The 20,666-nt window shown below is 39.9% G+C and overlaps 1 protein-coding gene across 1 annotated transcript in view; it reads left to right on the top strand.

Moving 5' to 3' along the window:
* Positions 1-20,666, top strand: part of PDE1C (phosphodiesterase 1C) — a 476,086-nt gene that overhangs the window by 443,993 nt on the left and 11,427 nt on the right. Inside the window, exon 18 of the mRNA XM_047095238.1 lies at positions 13,675-13,743. Within this exon, the coding sequence (XP_046951194.1) occupies positions 13,675-13,743 (69 nt within the window). The remainder of the gene's footprint in view (positions 1-13,674; positions 13,744-20,666) is intronic.

The following is a 20,666-nucleotide window of genomic DNA, read 5'->3' as shown; positions in this document are numbered from 1 at the left end:
GAGACAGCAATGACTAGTATGGAAATGTTTAATTGATACTTCTCTCTCTCTCTCTCTCTTTTTTTTTTTTGTTGTTGTTGTTGTTGTTCCTTAGATTTTTCTTCTCCTCAGACCTGGAGGGTGGAGAAGGTGGGGGAGGGGGGAAAGGCAGCATTGACACTTTTCTTTTTCTTTTTCTTTTTTTCAGATTCAGAAGAGTAAAACACACCTCACATACAATTAAAGAGGCTGCCATGTCTTGCATCATTTTAGCTGAGCTTCTTCATTCTCCTTCTCCTTCACAAAGACCCATATCTGGGGAAGGTGTACAACTTTCAGAAACAAGTCCCCCACACTTGGCCTTGCCTCATGCCATCTTCCAAGAGATGGCTCTCTGGGAGCTGGTGTGAGGTCTAAGAACTCTGGGGAAATCCTCCCCCAGGCAAATAAAACAACTCGAGATTTTTGCACAAACAGAAACAAAACATGAAGGGACTTCCTCAGAATTCTTTGCCAATGCCCTGGCTTTCAAGGCACCTGTCTGGCCTGGATGGACATCCTGGATATGCTGAGGGAGGTCTGAAAAAGTCACATGCACAGTAATCGCCATTTTATTACTGTCGATGCTGTTACTTTAAATTGTTATTTTTGTACTGGCTGCTGATGGTGGAGACAGCCGTGCTGGCCCTCCATCACAGCTAAGATGATGATTCCAGTCTCTGGTTGTTCCTTTCCTGAGTCAGGAACATTCTTTTTCTCCAACTTTCTTTCATACTTAAAAATTGTTCTTATGCTCGTCTTTCCATTTATATATGAGATTCTTTTTTTAAAAGAGATTATACTATAGGACTCTTTATTTGTAAGTACTTTATTTATCTTTGCATTCATTAATATAAACCTGAATGTTTCAGCTAATGACCATACTGTTTAGGTTGGAAACACATTGCTTTCATTGGTTACCCTCCATAACTAAGTGCTTACTGAAATTTTTACCACTGGCTGGCCCTCTTCTTTTGCATATTTATGGTTTCACTTGATCACTCTTCTTTCTATTCAGGGAAGTGCTAAGGGAATTAGTATCAGGGAAATATGTCAGATAATTCTTCTCATTTTAGTGAGTCTTTAAAAATATCACACAAGAGACAATTTAGCACAAATCAAAAGTAAGAATCATGGACATAGATAGCATGGAAAAAGGATAAAGATACACTTCCTGAATCCAGGTCGAAATGGAATCCAGTGGAGTATAAGTGAAGTGTAATGTTGTGGGTCTAAATGCTTTGATTTGGATAAAACTGATGCTTAAAAATGGTTATGGTTCACAAAGGAATCTTTGAGTCCTTCCCAAGGGGAAACTCCATGAACATACTGGTGATAGAGTGGGATTAGTAATAGGAAGAGAAAGAGCTAGATGGTAGGCTTAGGCATATTCCCCATTGCAGATTTAATTTCTACATTAAAAACACCAAAACATGGTAAAAATCTATTCCTAAGGGAAAATGTTGCTATTTCTTCAGACAGAAAGGAGACCCTGTATGTAGTCTACAGGGCCTCTTGCCTCTCTGAAATATTACCCAACAGAACGATCTGAATAGAATGACAGTTGTGTACTGACATTTAAACAGAGTTCTTTGGTCAGCTTTACATTTTGCATTGTGATAACACATATTTTTCTGTAGTTCCCTCTGCTTTCCTAACAGTGACCACAGTAAATAATGTGGTCACAAATCCAAAGCAGAGGCCTGACAGGTCAAGTAATTGAGTAAATCAAGCCATATCATATGTTCTTGCGATCAATGGCAGTTGGCAGTAGCGAGGCAGAAAGGACAGGAGGGACTGTGAGGAATTGGAGTCATTTGTATGTTGAGGTGTGTGCTGTCGAAAGGGGGCAATTATTAGTCAGCTACAGGATTAGTGTTGCGTAGGAATGGGGATCCTAGATACTTTGGATTTTATGTAAACTTTCTCCAAATTTTCAAATATTGGCAATGAGTTCAGAAATTTCCAAAGACTATGTGGGTCCAAAAAGCATGCCTGTGACCTGCATTCAGTCCATGGGACATCAGTTTGCAAACTATGCTCTTTGAGGTGATATGGTTTTGTATAGGACTGAAATACAACCAACCAGTGCATGTCCAATCTTTCATCTTGGAGCCTTTTACCTCATTTCTATTCTGTATTTTTGTATGTAGAGCTTTGCAGCCAGTCAAAATAGAAAGCTTACAATTTCCTTTTTATACTCTTAACAAGTAAGAATAAACAATATCTGAGAAAGAAACAGGAATATAGCCATTTTTTCTAGCACCTATAAAGATGGAAATGTTTTTCATTTGCCTTGAGTCATTAATTAGCTAAAAAAGAATGGGAAGAGAATTGCTTTCAGTAGAGAACTCTGCTTGGAATTTGCTGTGTGGAAAAACAAAGCTCCATGTAACTCATTTTTAAATCCAGAAAAAGTATTTTGAAGGGACATTGAGTAAAAATGCAAAATTATTCTACTTTTTAAAAATAAAAATATATGTATTATTGTGGTATAAATTGATACTGGAGTAGATAAAACATTGATAAAACAAGTCAGTATTTCCAAAGCTCTAGCTCATTCTCTGTGGTGTTTGTGGTGTGCATTCTTCCATTGCATGGAGTACGGCATCTTAGTGTTAGGCTGTCACATAGAAAGCAAGGGCTTACACACCTGAATTGACCAGTGTGTGGAGAAAGCAGTAGGGACATTTCCACCATGGACAAAACACAATTTCTACATATCCCTGGGCGGAACGCTTTCCAGTGCAGGTGGCCCTAACGTTTGGGTCCCTGTGTCACCAAATTGTCTACATCCAGGTTTTGATGATGTGGTATGTTTTGATGGCATAATGATCCATCCATAGGGAGATCTTTGTTCCATCTTTCATTCACTCCAACCTTTCTTAGGTTATGAGCCCTAATAACTTATGGCAGCAGGCAAGAGACTCATTTCTAACCCATTAAATTCAAATGGATTTTCTTCCATTATCCATTTCATTCTTGGAGCTTTTAAAAACTATTGAAAACATCTGACAGGATCCCATTGAGGACCTGATATACATAAACAGTAAAATAGTATCTAAACACCTAAGAGCCAAAGAACAATGGCGTGTACCTGTTTATTTCATTTGCTGAATTAAAGCCATTGTATTATATTTTCCACTTGGAACCACGCCTTTAGTAAATTTGAAAAGCGAAAAGTAAAGAGCAACATTATTACAGGACGTGAGACAGAATGTAGACAAAAAGATGGAGACCAATTTTATAATCCATAGTTTGGGAGTAAGAATACTGGTCTTTTAGTATCACTTCTGTTATGGATCACTTTTGTTTAGATGATAGATAGATAGATAGATAGATAGATAGATAGAATATATATTTTCTTCTATTCTTAACCATTGGGCAGAGACTTATATGTTAGAAATGATTTCATAAGGTCCCCCGTGGAGTATGGGGGAAAACAAGAAAAAAAAAAAGCACTAAATCTTTTTCTCATAATGAGATAGAGAAGATTCTGAGATTAAAGCCTATGTGTGCAGTATTATGTCCCAAATAAAGGGGATTTAAAGAATCCAGGCAACGTTGTTTTTTTCCAGTTGGAAACTTTGTTCTGATTCTGAGATTCCCACATATCCCATCAGGAGTTGCAGCAGCAGGGGGTTCCCCACAGGGCCCCGGCACACAGTCAGCTTTCAAGAAGTGCATACACAACTGTCCCGCTGCATTCCACCCTCCACCTGTGAGTGCAAACAAAGCTCAGATTTACCTGAACATTTATTCAGCAGCTCCTATATACCAAGCATATCACTAAAGGCTTAATTTCTAAGTATATGCAAACATAACCTAGAGACACAAATAGCCTATCATAAGGGATAGGAAATTGCAAGTAGTTTGGGGGAAATTGTCAGAGCCAAATTTGTGAAAAAATAAAAAATAAAAACTTCTCTATGGCTCTAGGATTTAAGAAAAATAAAACAAAACAGGATTTCTCTGAAATTGTTCTTTTAAAAGGGATGATGACACCAATCTATATGAAATACCAGTGGATTTATATTTATAATCCAAGTTGAAATATTTAAAATCCAAAATAGACTCTCTGGGAGCAAACAGGAGATTCTATATGTGCAGGGTGGGGAATCTTTGCCCAGTTTTGCTCTGCCAATATTACGGTTGGTACAGCATTGAACCACATAAAGTTGGACATTAAGGAACATGATGGTGCGATAACGATGTTATATTGGATCTTATGTATGAATAAATGGAAAGTAATACTTGTGATTCATCAGCAGTGCTCCATCGTTAAAGGCCTCATTATCACTTAGAAAATGAACTTAATGAAAAAAAATGTAATGAACAACACAATATTTCTACGAAACATCCCTCTGAGAACCAGGGACACATTACCTGCCAAGACCAGATTTCAGTTGTTTAAGATTTCCTCTTGTCAAGACACTGAGCATTGAGGTGACACTAGAATTAGAATGGTAACAGAGCCACCTAGGACATTTGACAGAGTTAAGTTAATTTGGCTTCAGAGAGGTTAGAAAAATGGGAAGTAGTCCTCTGGGTATTCTCATTAGACATTTGTAAAAAGACTAGGTCCTTTCCCAGGAAAGTCTGCATAATCAAGAATTGTTTCATTGAAAGAACACCTTGTTTTTACACTAAACAAGAGTGGGTACACGGTGGAAGGTCTGGACTGGAAAATTCATGAACGTCAGTTTAAACATTCTTAGTTCCTGGTTATCTTAACTAATCCCCACCACCATCTCACCCATTTTCCATTGAAATATTTCAGATGTATTTGAGATGAATTTACCTTTATTCTGGTTTCTGTTCCCAAGTGGAAGTGACTCAACGCTGGCAAAGGCTGGCTTCACTAAATGAACTTGGTGCCAGCCCACATTGCTTTCCACTGAGCCAGAAGAAGCAGGGGGTGGTGTGTGGGCCCTTTCAGCTCACTCAAGGCACACTTACTCACCCTCCCTTGGGAGGTAAATGCTGTCTGGAGCAGGCCATTCAGTACCATCATGGAGGCCCTCAGCGTTGGTCAGCTTCAGCCATGATCCCTGAACTTCACCCATGTATCTTCATAGGAGCTGGCTTCTGAACCTGCAGAAACATTTCTCTGTCAGGTTATGGTGCAGGATAATTCATTTAAAATAAAACCCATTAAAACACAGTAGCTATGGATTGGCTTTTAAAAAGATTGCCCTGGAGGCACATTGTTGTATAGTCTTCGCTTCTCTGTCATGATCTATCTTGGGGTAGGTATCTGTATACTAATGTCCTTGTCTTTGAATGGCTATATGTGCGATAGTACAGAGATATAGTCACACACTGATATACTTAGATATATAGTAAAAATATACAGCCATAAGTATTGTCTAGTAACTGATTCTAGAGATAGAACTGTAGAATATACATTTTTCTTTTTTCTTGCTTTGATGATATTTTTATACAATTTTATATGCTGTACAAAATTTTTAAAAATATTTGCTATTTTCATTTGTAGAGCTCAGTTAGGTTTTTATCAGCTCCGGTGCCCACTGTACAGCCAGATTCCTCCCCCTACCTAATTTAAGTGTCTTCTCCCTTTTTCATACCTTTCTGTTACCTTTCCCTTCTTTTCTTCCCTCATTTTTCTACCTTTCATAAATTCCTTATTTTGCCTCTGTCCAGGCAAGCCATTCTGCTTGTAGTATCTTTAAGCACAAGGAAACACAAAATAATGGTGTGTGTGTTGGGGGGGGGGAGGGAATAAACCCATCTTGTTCCAATGTAATTAACATGAGGAAATGTTGGGAGCCAAGGGTGGGGTAGGTAGGTGGGGAGTAGGGAATAGACTGGGGAAAGGAAGCAGGAAAAAGGAAATTCTCATGGGAAACCAGTTACCCAAAGCAAGGTGAACCACTTTGAGACTGATGTAATGCTGTTATCTTCCCTCAGTGTAGAGCACACTTTGCCCTCACAGGGTTTTTCTCCTTAGGATGCCATGCCCTCACTGTGGGTAGATCCTCTCTTGATATGGGCACTGGCCATATGTGAATGCATAACTCAGCTCATCTCCTTAGCCTTAGATTTTGCTGCTGTTCAGCTGGATTTGTGGGAGATGTCTAGATTAATATCAAGAATGTCTAAAAAGACTCAAAAGAGGGAGGCACGCAGAACCAAAACCCCAAACCTCCATCCAAATCATGCCAAATAAGTAGTTCTTTGGAGGGTTGAGGAAGAGATTTCTGGATATGTCCTGAGAATGCTCTTTCAAAAGGGAAGATGGTAACATGGACTTGTCTTTATTTTATGGCAGTGATAGAATGTACTTCCATAATGTAAAATATGTTTCTAGCAGATAAAATGCTGGTTGTGATTTGCATTTGTATATCGTAGGGCAAGAGAATGGTCATCCATTCTAAAGAAGAGTGTTTTGTTCCCTATGATGCTGGTTTGTACTAAAACAAACTATTCAAATGCCATAGCATCACATCTCCAAATGCAAAAATAATTCGTAAAGATTCATGTAAAACAGAAATGCTAAACTGCTCTCAATAAATTAAAGATGTGTTTATTGTAAATCTTTATTTCATGGATGAGGCCAACAGTCTGTCAATGTATAATTTCCCCCATCATCTAGTAATGAATAAGTACTTGTATGTTCTTCCGATTACCAAATAAAAACAATGAGTTCATCTCTCAGTTGGAATTTGAAAACTGAAATGCTGTTTTTTCTTTCTTTTAATATTTTCTTGCTGTTGTCTGTGTTCTGTCCCAGATATGGGGTTGTCCAAACTCACTCAACCATCTGTCTCTTTTGTATCCTTCCGAACACCACATAACACCTAGGTACCAAGTGCCTTTGCCTGCCCATTGGAAGATATACACAGTGCATCACATCTCATAATCTTTTTTGAGAGGTGAGGTGGATGGTTATCAGAAGCTCCTCAGGGCATAAGAAATGTCAGCATTCATGGAATTAAGCTGGCTTCCATATGTTCAGTTTTCTTCTGGATATGATGGCATGGTTTTCCAATCCTGTGACGCCAGTTTTCAAATTCCAGACTTTTTTTTTTTTCCTTTTCTTTTCTCTTGAAAGGCCTACCTGGCAATATTTTCTTTTTCTGCAGCAATGAACATCAGGAGCCTGACTAGGGAATAGTCATTACCCCTGTTTGTAATGTAATGTAAACCACTAGTGGTTTACATACAGGATGGCACTGAGCCTACCTCCTTCAAACCAGCCACTAAGAGGGACTTTCCTGGTGGCGAGGATATTACACAGACCCCGCCCTCTTATCTGGGCCACCTCTGTGTATTGTTCCTGCATAGTAACTCCACTGGATTATTACTTTAACAAAGGAGGCTGTGATGTTCATCCAAAGTGGCTGTGTTTGCTGTGCATTGAAACGTATTTTTAAATTTTTTTTTTCTGAAAGCAAACGCAGACTTTACTCATTTTAAAAAACATAGAAAAGTATAATGAAATGAAATTCACTTGTAATGCCCTATCCAAAAATTATTCACTGTCACTTCCTTCCTCAATGCCTTCTGGTTTTTGCTATTGTGTTTTACCCAATCGAGGCCATGGAGTGCAGTATGTTTACTTTTGTATTATGGCTTGTTCACATAACATTGGATTATCAGCATTGTCCCATTTAAAAAACGCTCTTTGTTAATGTGATTTCAATGGCAACAGAATATTTCATTTCATGGCTTAGTCCAGTTTACTTAACCAACTCTCTGCTGTGGGACAATTAAGTTACCTGTTTTTATTTTATTTTATTTTATTTTTTTGGCAATTGTAAACAATGTGGCAATGGAGTTCTTTGTTCCTAGGCTTTATAGCATTTTTGAATATCTCCATTGGATGAACTCCTAGATGTATAGTTACTGGGTCAAGGGTTATGAACATTTGTTTGACTCGTCATTTGCAGGCCCAATTCCAAGGCACATTCAGATATTAAAACAGCCGTATTTAAATAGCATACAGTGTTGCGTATCTGAGTAGCTCTTGTGTTTTGGGGCATTGTTCTTTGTGATAAACAGAGATCAAGTTACAAAGAAGGCATTGTACTGATGGTGGTTGTAGGGGGGAGGAAGAGGGTTATTTAACTGTGACTGTGCAGCCCTAATTTATACGCTGTTGGAAGACAACTCTTTGGGAGGTATGGGTGGGTTGGAAGCAATGCAGCCTCCTTCAGTGATGCCACAGCTCTGAGCAGAACGTGGGCTTCTCTTGATGCTTTTGTCAAGGATGGGAAGAGGCAAAAATGGTGATCTATTCTGAGGCATCAGGCAACGGCTTGCTGCCCTCTGCCACACCCCGGGTGAAACACAGAGAAGGTGTTGGTGGATGTGCTTAGCAATAGAGATCAGAGGTTGTGTGTATCACAAAGGCAGATATTGTAAAATGCTAAAAGAAAGGGATTGAAAATGCCCTGTAGGTTGATAGACACTTTTCCTACTTGCGTTTTCAGCACCCACCTCCGCCTGTGGGATCCATCTGCTTGTGTTGTAACAACATTGCTGTTGTTGCACCATTACTAATGATGACACTTGATCTCAAGGGCTCTTAAAACACCCCTTCCCGGCGGGCTTGGCGGTGCTCACCCTATTTTGCAGAAGGGGAATTGTTTGTTCAACATCAAGCTGCCTATCACTGGGGTTTACTGCTAACCTCTTGTCCTGAGTCTTAGGTGTGTGTATCTGCCCCAAGGTTGGGTGTCACTTCCATCAGTGTCTTCTTCTCCAGACTCTTGATGAATTGGATTCGTTGCCCTTTAACTGAACCAACGAAGGACATTAATTTGAAATATCTGAAAGCTATTCGTTTGTCAAAAGATCCTTCCAGTCACACAAGCTGCAGTGATGACATTTCTGCCCCGAGCTGACTGATTGGGTTGTTTACTCTTTGAACATTCACATGCCGTGGGTCAAGGACAGTGTAATCTGTGACCTTAAAATGCTTATCTTCCAAAGATGACATATTAGCTACTTTACACACACTCAAGCACACACCCCTTTCTTTCGAGCATAAACTAATAATAAACACTATATCACACTGCACAGTTTGCTAAGTACTTCCTCATGTGCACCGTTACTCGATCCCCACAATTATATCTTGAAATCGATGGTTTTAAGTTTTTTAGAGATGAGGAACATAAAGCTTGGCGATGTCAGCCCTGATGTGGTTGATTATTCATGTTTTCATTTTACCTACTTCATTTATAAAATATTTTGGAATTCTAAAATCATTAATCAATTTGTTTTTAAGACATTAAGAAAGCAAACTAAAACCAGAGGCAAAAAGTAGCTAGTGTAGATGGAGCAAACCAGGACAAATGTTAGTAAGCAGTCATGCAGGCTGAAGAGGCCTCCCCAGTTCCCAGCATTATTTCATAAATTGGATCTGAGTTTCCTGGAAACCTAAATAAAAATGAAAAGAAGCCATTTACAAGATTCCCATCATCCTTGAGGAAAAGCACACCAGTTGTTCAGAAGAAAGAACGCTTCACCTGAGGGCTGAAAGAAATATCTTCTATAGGTATTCACTGAGTGTGTGCTTCTCATTCCCGGCTGTAGAGCGGGCTCAGCTGGGAACTTGAAAATTGCCCAGGCCTGGGCTCCACCCCAGGCCGATTGAACAGTATTTCAGGGGGAAGTGCCTGGGTTTTAGCATATTTTCTTTACAACTCCCCAGGTGATCCTAATGTGTAGCCAGGATGGAAAAGCTCTGACAGAGTGAATTCTGAATCACTCACAGAGCGTCATTCCCAAGTAGATTTCTACGATAAATCCTAGAGTTATATGTGTCCCAAGGTGTTCTGCTGGCATGGAACAGTAGGGCACAATTTGGAAGCTGATCCGGACCTAGATCTTCCAGCTCAGTTTCTGGTGTTTTCTCTGGCAACTGGAGCAAAGGAGGGGTGGGGTTTTAGAAAATGAAACTTACATGAGTTGAGTATTATTCCCACAAATGGCACTGTGAGTAAAGTGATAGGTAAGTTTGGTGGCTGTGGGATGGAAAATGATTTCAGGAATATAACCCCAGTTTACAGGGAGCCAGTAGGAGGTTGACTCAGAACTTAACCACCCACAATAGTCCATGATGCCATCTAAAGGGTGGGAGAAATCACAAACAGGTTTATTTTATGTGTCTCCACATGCTACCTGTTTGTGACTTATGATTAGGAGAGATGTGGATGATTGCTCCCTTTTCCTGGTACATTGGGCATTTCATCCAGCACACAGAAAAAATAACTCCATGTCTAGAGGGCTTGCGGTTCCACTTTTCCACTGACCCAAGGCTCCCAGAGGTCCCCTTGTCACTCAGTGTCTGCAAAGACCATACCAAGGGGATGAAAACCTGTCCCAAGGAAAAGCCACCAAACTGCAGGGTTTCAAAAAAATCACAGTGAGTCATTTTTCTTTTAATTGCACCAAGCATTTGTATGAAATCACCTAGTACTAGCGAATGTTTCTACAGGTAATAACACTGAAGGCTTGTCATTCAGTGCCTTGCAGGTTTTCAAGGGCTCGCATAGGCAACGTTATGTTTGATCTCTCAAGTTCACAAGAGTAGCCATGGAAAGCAGAGTGCCGTATTTTCCAGTAGTGAGACAACAACAAGGAAATTTCTATTGCAGAAAGTTTTCCAAGCCTGCGTGATGATCAGAATCACCTGGGGCAGTTGTGAAACTTCCAAGCCCTTCTGGAAATGCTGGCTCACCAGTGCTTGGTTGGGCCTGAAAATCTCATTTTGTTTTTCCTTTTTGTTAAAATAATTGTTTAGGTTTTTCTTATCCTGAGGCAAATTTAGTATGACTGCACTTGAAGGGAGCCTGGATATTGAGTTAGTCAAAAAACAGCAAGAGTCACAGGGAAAAGTGTCTCTAGGTTTGAACTCTGAAGGATCTTGGCTTAAGTATTGCCCCACTCAGTAGCTTTGTGCAAAAGCTTTCGTCTCCAAATTCCATAATTCCATAAAACGGGAATTATTTTATCATCAGAGAGTTACTATCAGGAAAGATAACTAATGTACATTTAATTATTTATAGCTAATATGGTACCTAGAACATGGTAACCACTTGATGTGCAACAGTGACTATTATTAATGACCAAGCGGTCAAATTGTGAATTACCACTCTGAATAAAAAACCTGAACCCAGTCTCCATCCTAAAGCAATGGTTCTCACCTGAGGGCAATTTTGCTCCTAGGGAACATTTGTCATTGTCAGGAGGCCATTTTTGAAGATCTCGATAGGGAGGTGCTACTGACACCTAGTGGTAGAGGCCAGGGATGCTGCTAAACCTCCTACTAGGCACAGGACAGCCAGCTCCTGCAGCCTGGGTGTTGCGCCGCTGTTGTAAGCCCTATGGTAGAGGGGACAGTGAGATAAGTAAGGTGTTTTGTGAGTGGAGGGATACATGCTTTGAGTCATTGGCGCCCTGGTGTAGATGCAGATCAGTGGGACACAGAGGCATTTCTGGTGGACCAGAAGTGGCTCTGGACAAGAAGGTTAGAGGCATGGATTTGCATCCTGGTAGTACCCCTGATCAGAGGTGACTTGCTACGCACAGGCCCACCATTCTTTGCGTAGGATGCATTGTGAAGGGCACCCCCTGGAGTTGTGCAATGAGGCAGCCCTGGTCCTGACCCAGAGTTTCACTTTGGGCTTTTCACCTCGGGGTGTCTGCGACCCTCATGCTACCAGTGGTCATTAGACCCACCTGGGCAACTTGTTGACTTGCAGACATCTAGCTCCATTCCTTGGGTATTTCACTTTAGTAGGCTCAGGAAAGGGCCCTGGATGCCACATTTATAGAAATCACCTCAGGGAATTCTGAATCACCCTCAGAGCCAGGATTGGGCCCTCGCATTCCCTGCCAACTCTGATATTCAGGGCACATATGAGACCTGAACCACAGGGACGTAAAGTTCTGCCCGATGTAGCTTCTCTCACCTCCTGCAAATTAACCGTTTCTGTGGCCCTGAGGTATTTGGATTCGTTTGTGTTTTCTATTTTTCCTGTTGCTTCTTCTCCTGTTAACACTACTGCCCTGACCACTGCCAGTAATAATAATAACAATAACACAGAATATCAGGGTGGTACCCTAGCCTGTAAGACTAAAATGAAACTTCTCAGACACCATCCCCGATTCGGGCGGTGGGGGGGGGGGGAGTTTCCCCGCTCACTTCCAGCCCCAAGTTCCCGCTTCCTCTGATGAGAAGTCAACTGTGTTGACTGTCAGACAGCGATTTCTCAATGAACACAACCTCCGTACACATCAGGCCTCTGCGTGTAACGTAGATGTTACAGAAAGTTGGAGTAGGTTCAGGGGACTTGTAACAGAAATGACAGTGGATCGTGTATATCTTCTGTTTAAGAATTCTCTCCGCACATCTGCCAGCTCAGACTCCAGGCGTCTGCCGTGTTGCTGGATTCTGATGTCCAGGCCTCTTTTGCCCCACTCTGGATGACAAAATAAAGAAAGAGATGAATGAGTGGGTAAATAACATTTGTATACACAATATATGTGAATGTGTATACCCATGCATGTCTGTGTGCATATGCATAAATATAATAAAAAATACATATACTTGTGTGTGTATACACTCACACACACACATACTTATTTATATGTTTATGCGAATGTTCTTTTGCACAACCACTCAGCCCTCCCTTTGTTTTCTCTCTCCTTCCTGATCCTCACTCTGGGGTCTGCCTTGTCATTCCCTCGTGGCCCACGAAACTGTTCATATGAACGAAGATAGATAATCCCTTTCCTAGTGGGATGTTTTTGTTGTTGTTGTTGTTATTTATTTATTTTGAGAGAGAGAGCATAGGAGCAGGGGAGGGACAGAGAGAGAGGGAGAGAGATTCCCAAGCAAGCTCTGCACTATCAACTCAGGGCCGATGCAGGGCCCAAACCCACAATCCATGAGATCATGACCTGAGTTGAAATCAAGAGTCTCATGCTTAACTGAGCCACCCAGGTGCCCCATCCTGGTGGGAGTTTTGATGCCAGCTGCAGGGAGCCCATGGACCCCACTAACCGAGCATTAGTATGGTCTCCTGCACATGCACACACACCATGGTCCCTTTCATACTCGCCAGAACACTTTGATGTCATTGTTATTTCCCTTATTTTTCAGAAGACCTGAGCTTCAGAAAAATCAAGTTAATTGTTTGAGGTTCAATAGCCTGTAAAGTCTCTGGGGACAAACCCCTGTTTCCTTGGTTCTAAATCCAGAACTTTCCCTTCCACAGCAGCAGTCTTCCACCCTGGATGCACATAAAATCATCTGGGGGACTTAAACATACGGATGCCACAGTTCCACCCTAGTACAGTGAGAACAGAATCTCTGGGGGTGGCGCTCAGGCAACTGTGTATTTAGAAAACTTCCTTGGTGGTTCTAAAGTGTGGTTCTGCTCTGTGATGTGTTGGGGACAGGAAACTGAGAACCATCACACGCACAGAGGTAAAGGCTATGCTCCTGGTTCTTTTGGACCATGGAATACGTGCTGCTCCCACAACCTCACCCAACCTTCTCCCAAACGTTGTTTTAAGACCCAAATGTCTGGATTATTTGATAATGTTTCAGATGAGCATTTACCTGTCCTACAAGTCTGTCCACAATCCTGCTTTTCCTTACCCCTTTTTTCCTCTTCCTAGGCACCAAGAAGCGCTCCCACGGCTCGCCAGCCCCAAGCACTAGCTCTGTGAGTCGCCTTACCTTGCCAGGTGGGTAGATGGCACAGCACCATGACCTTAGCAATCACAGGGGACAAAAAGGGCTGGTTTCAGGAGTTGATTTTGACAGTTGATAAAATGGGAATCTGGTCCCTTATCTATCTAGTCCACCCCACATTATCAGAGAGCTTTGCCTCTGTCGTCAACATTTGTAACGTTTGGAATGCACATTATGTACACATATTTGGTTCACAATCTTTCCTGCTCACTGATGGAAAGAGTAGAATTGTGTTCTTCCTTGATGTCCATTGGGGCAGGCTATGGAAGAACTTCTTTGAGAGCCAAATGGTACAGGGAAGGGAGTGTGAGTCTTTGTGAGAGGCTTGGGTTCAAATCCTAGCCTTGCTTTGTTCAAATTGTGCAAGCTCACTACACTTATTCAGCTTCTTGGAACTCTGTTTCTCATCTGTCTGCATGATGGTAAGGATTGGAAATAATGCTTGAGAATTTAGCATAGAACTGACTCATAGCTAATCTCCACTATTGAGAGATATGAAAGTCCTGTACGGTCTGTATTGGATACCATCTAATGTTTGCCAGAAAATTTTAAGCATTCACGATGATCCTGTGTAATTGCTATGTAATATGAGGAACACCTATTGGTCATTCTGTCTCCATGCATAGGCTTACATTCTCTACCACAATTTAAGTTTTATAAGTAAAATCTGGCAAAACTTGTTTGGGAGGAAGGAGAGGTCATAAAAGGTAAATATGGACATTGGAAAATTTGGAAAATAATAAAACGTTTAAGAAGGAAAATGTTAATAATGCTAGCACTTAGAGTTGACCAAGATTGCCATTCCTTCCAGTCTATATTAGATGCTTTTTTCCCCCTAGATTTGAATTATATTCTACAGAGAATTTTGTTTCTTCCCTTTTAAAATTTACTGTTATATTCCCCCATTATTAAATATTAAATAATATTTCAGTGACTGACTTATATTTCATATTATACCACAATTTATGTATCTATTCATGGATAACTTTCGCTTTTATGTTATTTTTGTTATTATAAATAATCTCACAGTCTTGTATCCAAATCTTCTGAGTCTCTAAGTGTGGATTTAGAATAGATTCTTTAGTAGGATTACTAGCTCAAAGAATATGTACATATTTAGGTTCTTGATATATTATTGTCAAAATGATTTCCATAAAAGTAATATTATTTTATAGTTTTAGTGGTGAGTTTGCCTTTTACCATGCCCTTGCTAATGCTAACATTAATGCTTTACCAATTTGATTAGACAAAATTATTTTCACATTTACTTTGTATTTGTTTTATTTATTTTTTTAATCTGTTTTCCAATGTTAATCTATCTTTTATATTTCTTCTTTTGGGAATTGCCAAATTTCATCCACTCTGAGCAGGACATTGCCTTCCATTTTAGCCCCTCTACAATAGGAATGTTTTGCAATCAATGCTGTGTTATAATTTAGTGAGCAGCATTTTTTCTTGATTGTACATGAAATAATAGTTCACTTTACAACTAGTGGCACCTTAGAGTAGATGAAATATAATCTATACATATGTGCTTTTTCAACCTCAACTTCTGTAGCTTCCCTACCCCAGTCCAAAAACGGGACTCAGCGTCCACTGAATAGCCCTGAAACCTTCCTGCCAGCATCAGTCTGCCTAGAACACTCTTTACCCTTTTCTCCTCCTGGATGATTTCTCTTGGTGGTCCTTCCAAATCATCTAGGTAGAATTAATACTGACTTACAATGATTTGCTTGTAAACGCCTTCACTCATTGATAGCGGCCTTTCCAAGAGTGGGGACTGTCTTTTTTTCTATCCCGGTGCCTTTCAAGGTGACAAGCACACACTGGGTGCTCATTAATGTCTGTAAGACTGGGTGTGTGAGTGAGAACTGTCCAGTTTCATTTATGACTGCAGAGAAAGAAACTGCCTTCAGAAAAAGACTCATTTTCAAATTTGGATTTACACTAACTCTACTAACTTTCTTTCTCTGTTGTCTCTGGAAGCCTCTTTCATCTCGTTCCTGCTTGTAGTTTTGGTGGTGTTAGGACTATAGGCATTAGGGGGGAAACGATTCCAAATCAAGCAACTCCAGTGTGCTGTGATAGTGTTTGCTTTTCTCTGTAAGGTTATATCATTCCTGGGTCACATGGCACCTCTGACCTCATCCTGGACATCCACAATAATATGCAGACCTGACCTGGTTCCCACCTGCTGTGCTGGGGGCCTATTGCTGGCCTGCTAGTTTTCCAAGTCTTATGACTCACCTTGTCTTTGCAGACACCTTGTCTTTGGCCTCAGTTTGGCAGTTTGAACTGTCCTAAATTGTGCGTTGGGGGCTCTGAGTTCTGGCAATTCCAAGTGGTCAGAACTGGAGTTCTCAAAACATTTGACATAATTAACCATGCAACGTGCAGCAGACACCCTTCACCTCACTCATTACGATGGCCAGCCCACGACTGTCCTACCTCAGGAATACCACGTTGCCTCCCTTGACTCAAATGCCTCTACCATAAACTCTTGGCGTCAAGCAATTTAAGGTATTATGTTTAAGGGTGCTTGGGTGGCTGAGTTGGTTGAGCATCTGACTCTTGATTTTGGCTCAGGTCATGATCCCAGGGTCCTGGGATTGAGCCCCGTGTGTTAGGCTGTGCACTGAGCGTGGAGCCTGCTTAAGATTCTCTCTCTCTCTCTCTCTCTCTCTCTCTCTCTCTCTCTCTCTCTCACCCTCTGCCCCTCCCCCATTTTTCTCTAATAAAGTAAAGTAAAATAAAATAAAATGCCATGTTTAAGGATACTCAAAAAGCCAGAGGGATAATAATCCTTGAAAACAATAAAATAAAATTGTGCAGAAAAAAAAATAAGAACAGAGATATGCAAAAGAAGCAATTCAGAATCTGAAATTTTAAAAAGCCAACAAATTTATAGCCACTGGAATTTAAAAAGAGAAAGAAAAACTCAATGTGCAACACAGATGAAAAGAGAATTAATGTTGGAAGTCAGTCCTTAGGACCAGATACCAAACACAGTTTAGAGAGGGAACCATATCAAAAGTGAAAGAACATGAACTGTAAGACTTTTAGAAGGAGATATAGAGATAAACCCTTATGACCTTGGATTAGGCAGTGGTTTCTTACATATGACACCTAAAACCCAAAGAAAAAAATAGATAATATAGCTTCATTCCAACCAAAGACTTTTGTGCTTCAAGGGACACTATTAAGAAAGTGGAAAGGAAAATCCATAGAATGGAAGAACATATTTGAAAATCATATATCTGATAAGGGTCCAGTATCCAGAATATATGAAGAATTTTTACAACTCAACAATAAGAAGATAAATAACCCAATTAATCAGAGGACAGAGGATTTAAAGAAGCATTTTTTCAAAAAAGATATACAGATGAACATGAAAAGACGCTCACCAGCATGAGTCATTAGAGAAATGCAGATCAAAACCACAGTGAGATCCGACTCTACATGGACAAAAATTGCGACAATAATACCAAGTGTTGATGACGATGTGGAGAAATTACCAGCCTTCTACATCGCTGGTGGGAATGTAAAATGGTGCAGCCACTTTGGAAAATGGCTTGGTAGTTTCTCAAAAAGTTCAATATACAGTGACCGTATGACACAGCAATTCCACGCCTAGGTGTATTCCCAAGAGAACTGAAAAGCTATGTGTACACAAAAACTTGTTCACAAATATTCATAGCATTATTATTTATAATAGCTACAAGTGGAGAGAAACTAACTGTTCATCAAGTGATGAGTACATAAAACAAATATTGGGCCGCCTGGGTGGCTCAGTTGATTAAGTGTCCAACTTTGGCTCAGGTCATGATCTCACAGTTCGTGGGTTTGAGCCCCGTGTCAGGCTCTGTGCTGACATCTCAGAGCCTGGAGCCTGCTTCGGATCCTGTGTCTCCCTCTCTCTCTGCCCCTCCCCTGCTTGCCCTCAAGAATAAATAAACATTAAAAAAATTAAAAAAAACAAATGTGCTATATCCATATAATAGATTATTATTGGGCCATACTAAAGTATTGAAGTATTGATACATTCTACAACATGGATGAACCTTAGAAACATTTTGCTAAGTGAAAGAAAGAAGTGAAATTGCTAGTAGATGCCAGAAGACAAAAGGCTACACATTATATGATTCTGTTTGCGTGAAATATCCAGAATAGGCTTATCTGTAGAAAGAGAAAGGAGATTAGGGATTGCTAGAAACTTGGGGAGAGAGAAAAATGGGGAGTGAATTCTCATGAATATGGGATTTCTTTTAGTAGTGATGGAAATGTTTTGGAATTAGCTACTGATGATGACTGCACAGCCTTGTGAATATGCTAACTGAACTATACACTTTGAATGATGAATTTTATGGTATATGAATTATATCTCAATAAAAAACGAAAGAGCATGAAAGATAGTTAAATGGTTTGAGAGATTCAACGCAGGTGGAAAATGCACCTCAGTTGCCATACCTAAATAAAACCAAATGCATATCTAAAAATATTGTGTGAGATTGCCCAAAATTGCCTCAAGAATAGAAAATCTTAAATGCCATGAAAAGCTGGTTATATTCAAGGAGGCTGCAAGCATTTTGCCTGTAATAAAATGACAACCAACTAGCAGCAAAATTTGCATTCATAATAGTAGATGTCAGAGGACAATGAAAATGTATCTACCGTGTGTTGTGGGAAAATAAACCAATATACTATAGCTGAAAAAGCTCAACTATTAGTTATGAGTGAAGGCAAAGTAAAAAAATTTTCAGATATACAGTGACATGATTTATCAGTCACAGTCTTTATTAAAAGAATGATTAAGGGGTATACTTCAATAAGAAGAAAAACAAACCCAAAGTAGGTGTGAGATACAAGAATATGTATGCATACAAGAATGGTGTATGCACAGGTAAATAAAACATATTGGTAAATTTGAGTAACTAGTGACCCTAAAAATAATGTCCAATTTTTGTATTAAAATGAGAAACAGAATCTATGGATGAAAGGAGGTTTGTTCAGTAGAAAGCTAAGGACTGCTAATACCTATTTTGTCTTTGGGCAGAACTTTGTAATTTTGTAACTTTTCAACACAAAGTATCATTAGTAAAATAGTGGAGATATAGCCTGTAACATCTAAATTGGGAACTGAACAATAACAAAAAAGGGGAACATAAAAATGTATCAACTTAATAGGAGGCAGAAGAAAAGGAAGCAAGGAATAAAGAATGATTACAAAATTAGATAGTAGAATCAAATTCAAAACAAAACCAAAATTAGGTAGTAGAATCAAGTCCAAAAATATCAGTAATAACAATAATTGCAAATGGTTTAAGAGATTATCTGATTAGATAAGGAAAACAAAATCCAGCTCTATCCTGCTTTTAAGTGCACACCTTTAAAAAGACCCACAGAAAGTTTGATAACATATGACAAAAGAAAGTTATCCATTTTAATATTCATATAGTAGTCCATTATATAAATGAGCCACAAGATATTTAATTATTCTCCTATTGATGGGTTTTTTTCCATTTTTTGCTGTTACAAACAATGCTTAACATAATATTGAACAAGAAAAGCAAGTTGCAACAAGATATATACCATCTAATACAATTTATATTATCTTTTAAAACAAGCTAAAATATTAGATATTTAATAGATGCACACAAATTCAATAATTGAGTGAACATATGCAGAGGGCTAATGAATACCCAATTCTATATGATGCTTTTTGCATGTGGCGGGGGGTTGGGGGAGAGAAGTATCATGGAACAATGTACTAGGTACTTCAACCCTATTTGTGATATTTAATCTCTTTAAATAAATTTTTGAACCGAGGCGCCTGGGTGGCTCAGTCTGTTAAGTGTCTGACTCTTGATTTCGGCACAGGTCATGATCTCATCATTCGGTAGATCAAGCCCCACATTGGGCTCTGTGTTGGCAGAACAGAGCCTGCTTGGGATTCTATCTCTCCCCCTCTTTCTGCCCATCGTGCTCTCTCTCTCTCTCTCTCTCTCTCTCTCTCTCTCAAAATAAATAAACTTTAAAAAGTAAATACATTTTTGAACTGATATGCAAAATGTTAACATTTGATTAAATTGTATTGAGAATACATGGGAATTTGATACCTTTATCTATACTTTTCTGTCTGCTCAAAGTATTACATATTAAAGAATTTAAGTGAAAAATCTGTGGTTGTCTTCCAAGACTGTTTTGTTTGGTTTCATCCAAGTAAAACTTGATTTTAGATATATTGCAGAGAAATTTGATGTTTTCTCTTTCTGACATACTGGGGGAGATACGAGGATTCAGGTATGAAGAAAGTTCTGCTGGTACCATGCTTCAATCCAGAAGCCACCAGAGAACAACTCATTAAGGAACTGCTTGTGTGGTTTCCAAAGTTATCAAAGGAGTCCTCCTAAAACTCCAGCACCGAGAAACTCTTCTGGGGACATCACCTTGATTCTTGGCACATCTATCGCAAAGTGACTCCCGTGTCATAAAGTAATAGCACCTGCAGCTGATTTTTTTCTAGAGCCAACTTCCACTGTGCCCCATGGGGTTTGTGAACCCAGTCAAGCTCCATGGTGGGCTGTAAATGATGGAGAGCTGAGGAGATATTGGCTCTCACTGGAGGAGTGGCCCGGAGCTTCACCACTACTTACAGTCATGACTGCTGATGATGGAGATTAGTCAGTGACTTACTTCTGAGCAGATTCCCCAGGGCGCCTCAGTCCCATCACTTTCCTGAAGTGGTCCCTAGATGGAAAGGTACAGTCCTGTCACCATTTGCTGATGCAGACAGCTGATTGCTTCTTTGTGTGTGCAGCTGCTGGCATGCACAGTAGTGTTGGCAATAGACGCAGCTCAGCTTCTAATCTCTGTGTCTGACGTAGAAAGAGTGTGTGTGTTGAGATGCCAGCTGGCT

The sequence above is a fragment of the Lynx rufus genome, unplaced genomic scaffold (genome assembly GCF_022079265.1).
Source record: "Lynx rufus isolate CCGP_SWC_20201006 ecotype Redwood Valley unplaced genomic scaffold, mLynRuf1.p SCAF_4, whole genome shotgun sequence".
NCBI classification, from domain to species: Eukaryota; Metazoa; Chordata; class Mammalia; order Carnivora; family Felidae; genus Lynx; species Lynx rufus.
The sequence above is the reverse complement of the archived record's forward strand: the minus strand, read 5'-3'. Positions and strand labels throughout refer to the sequence as shown.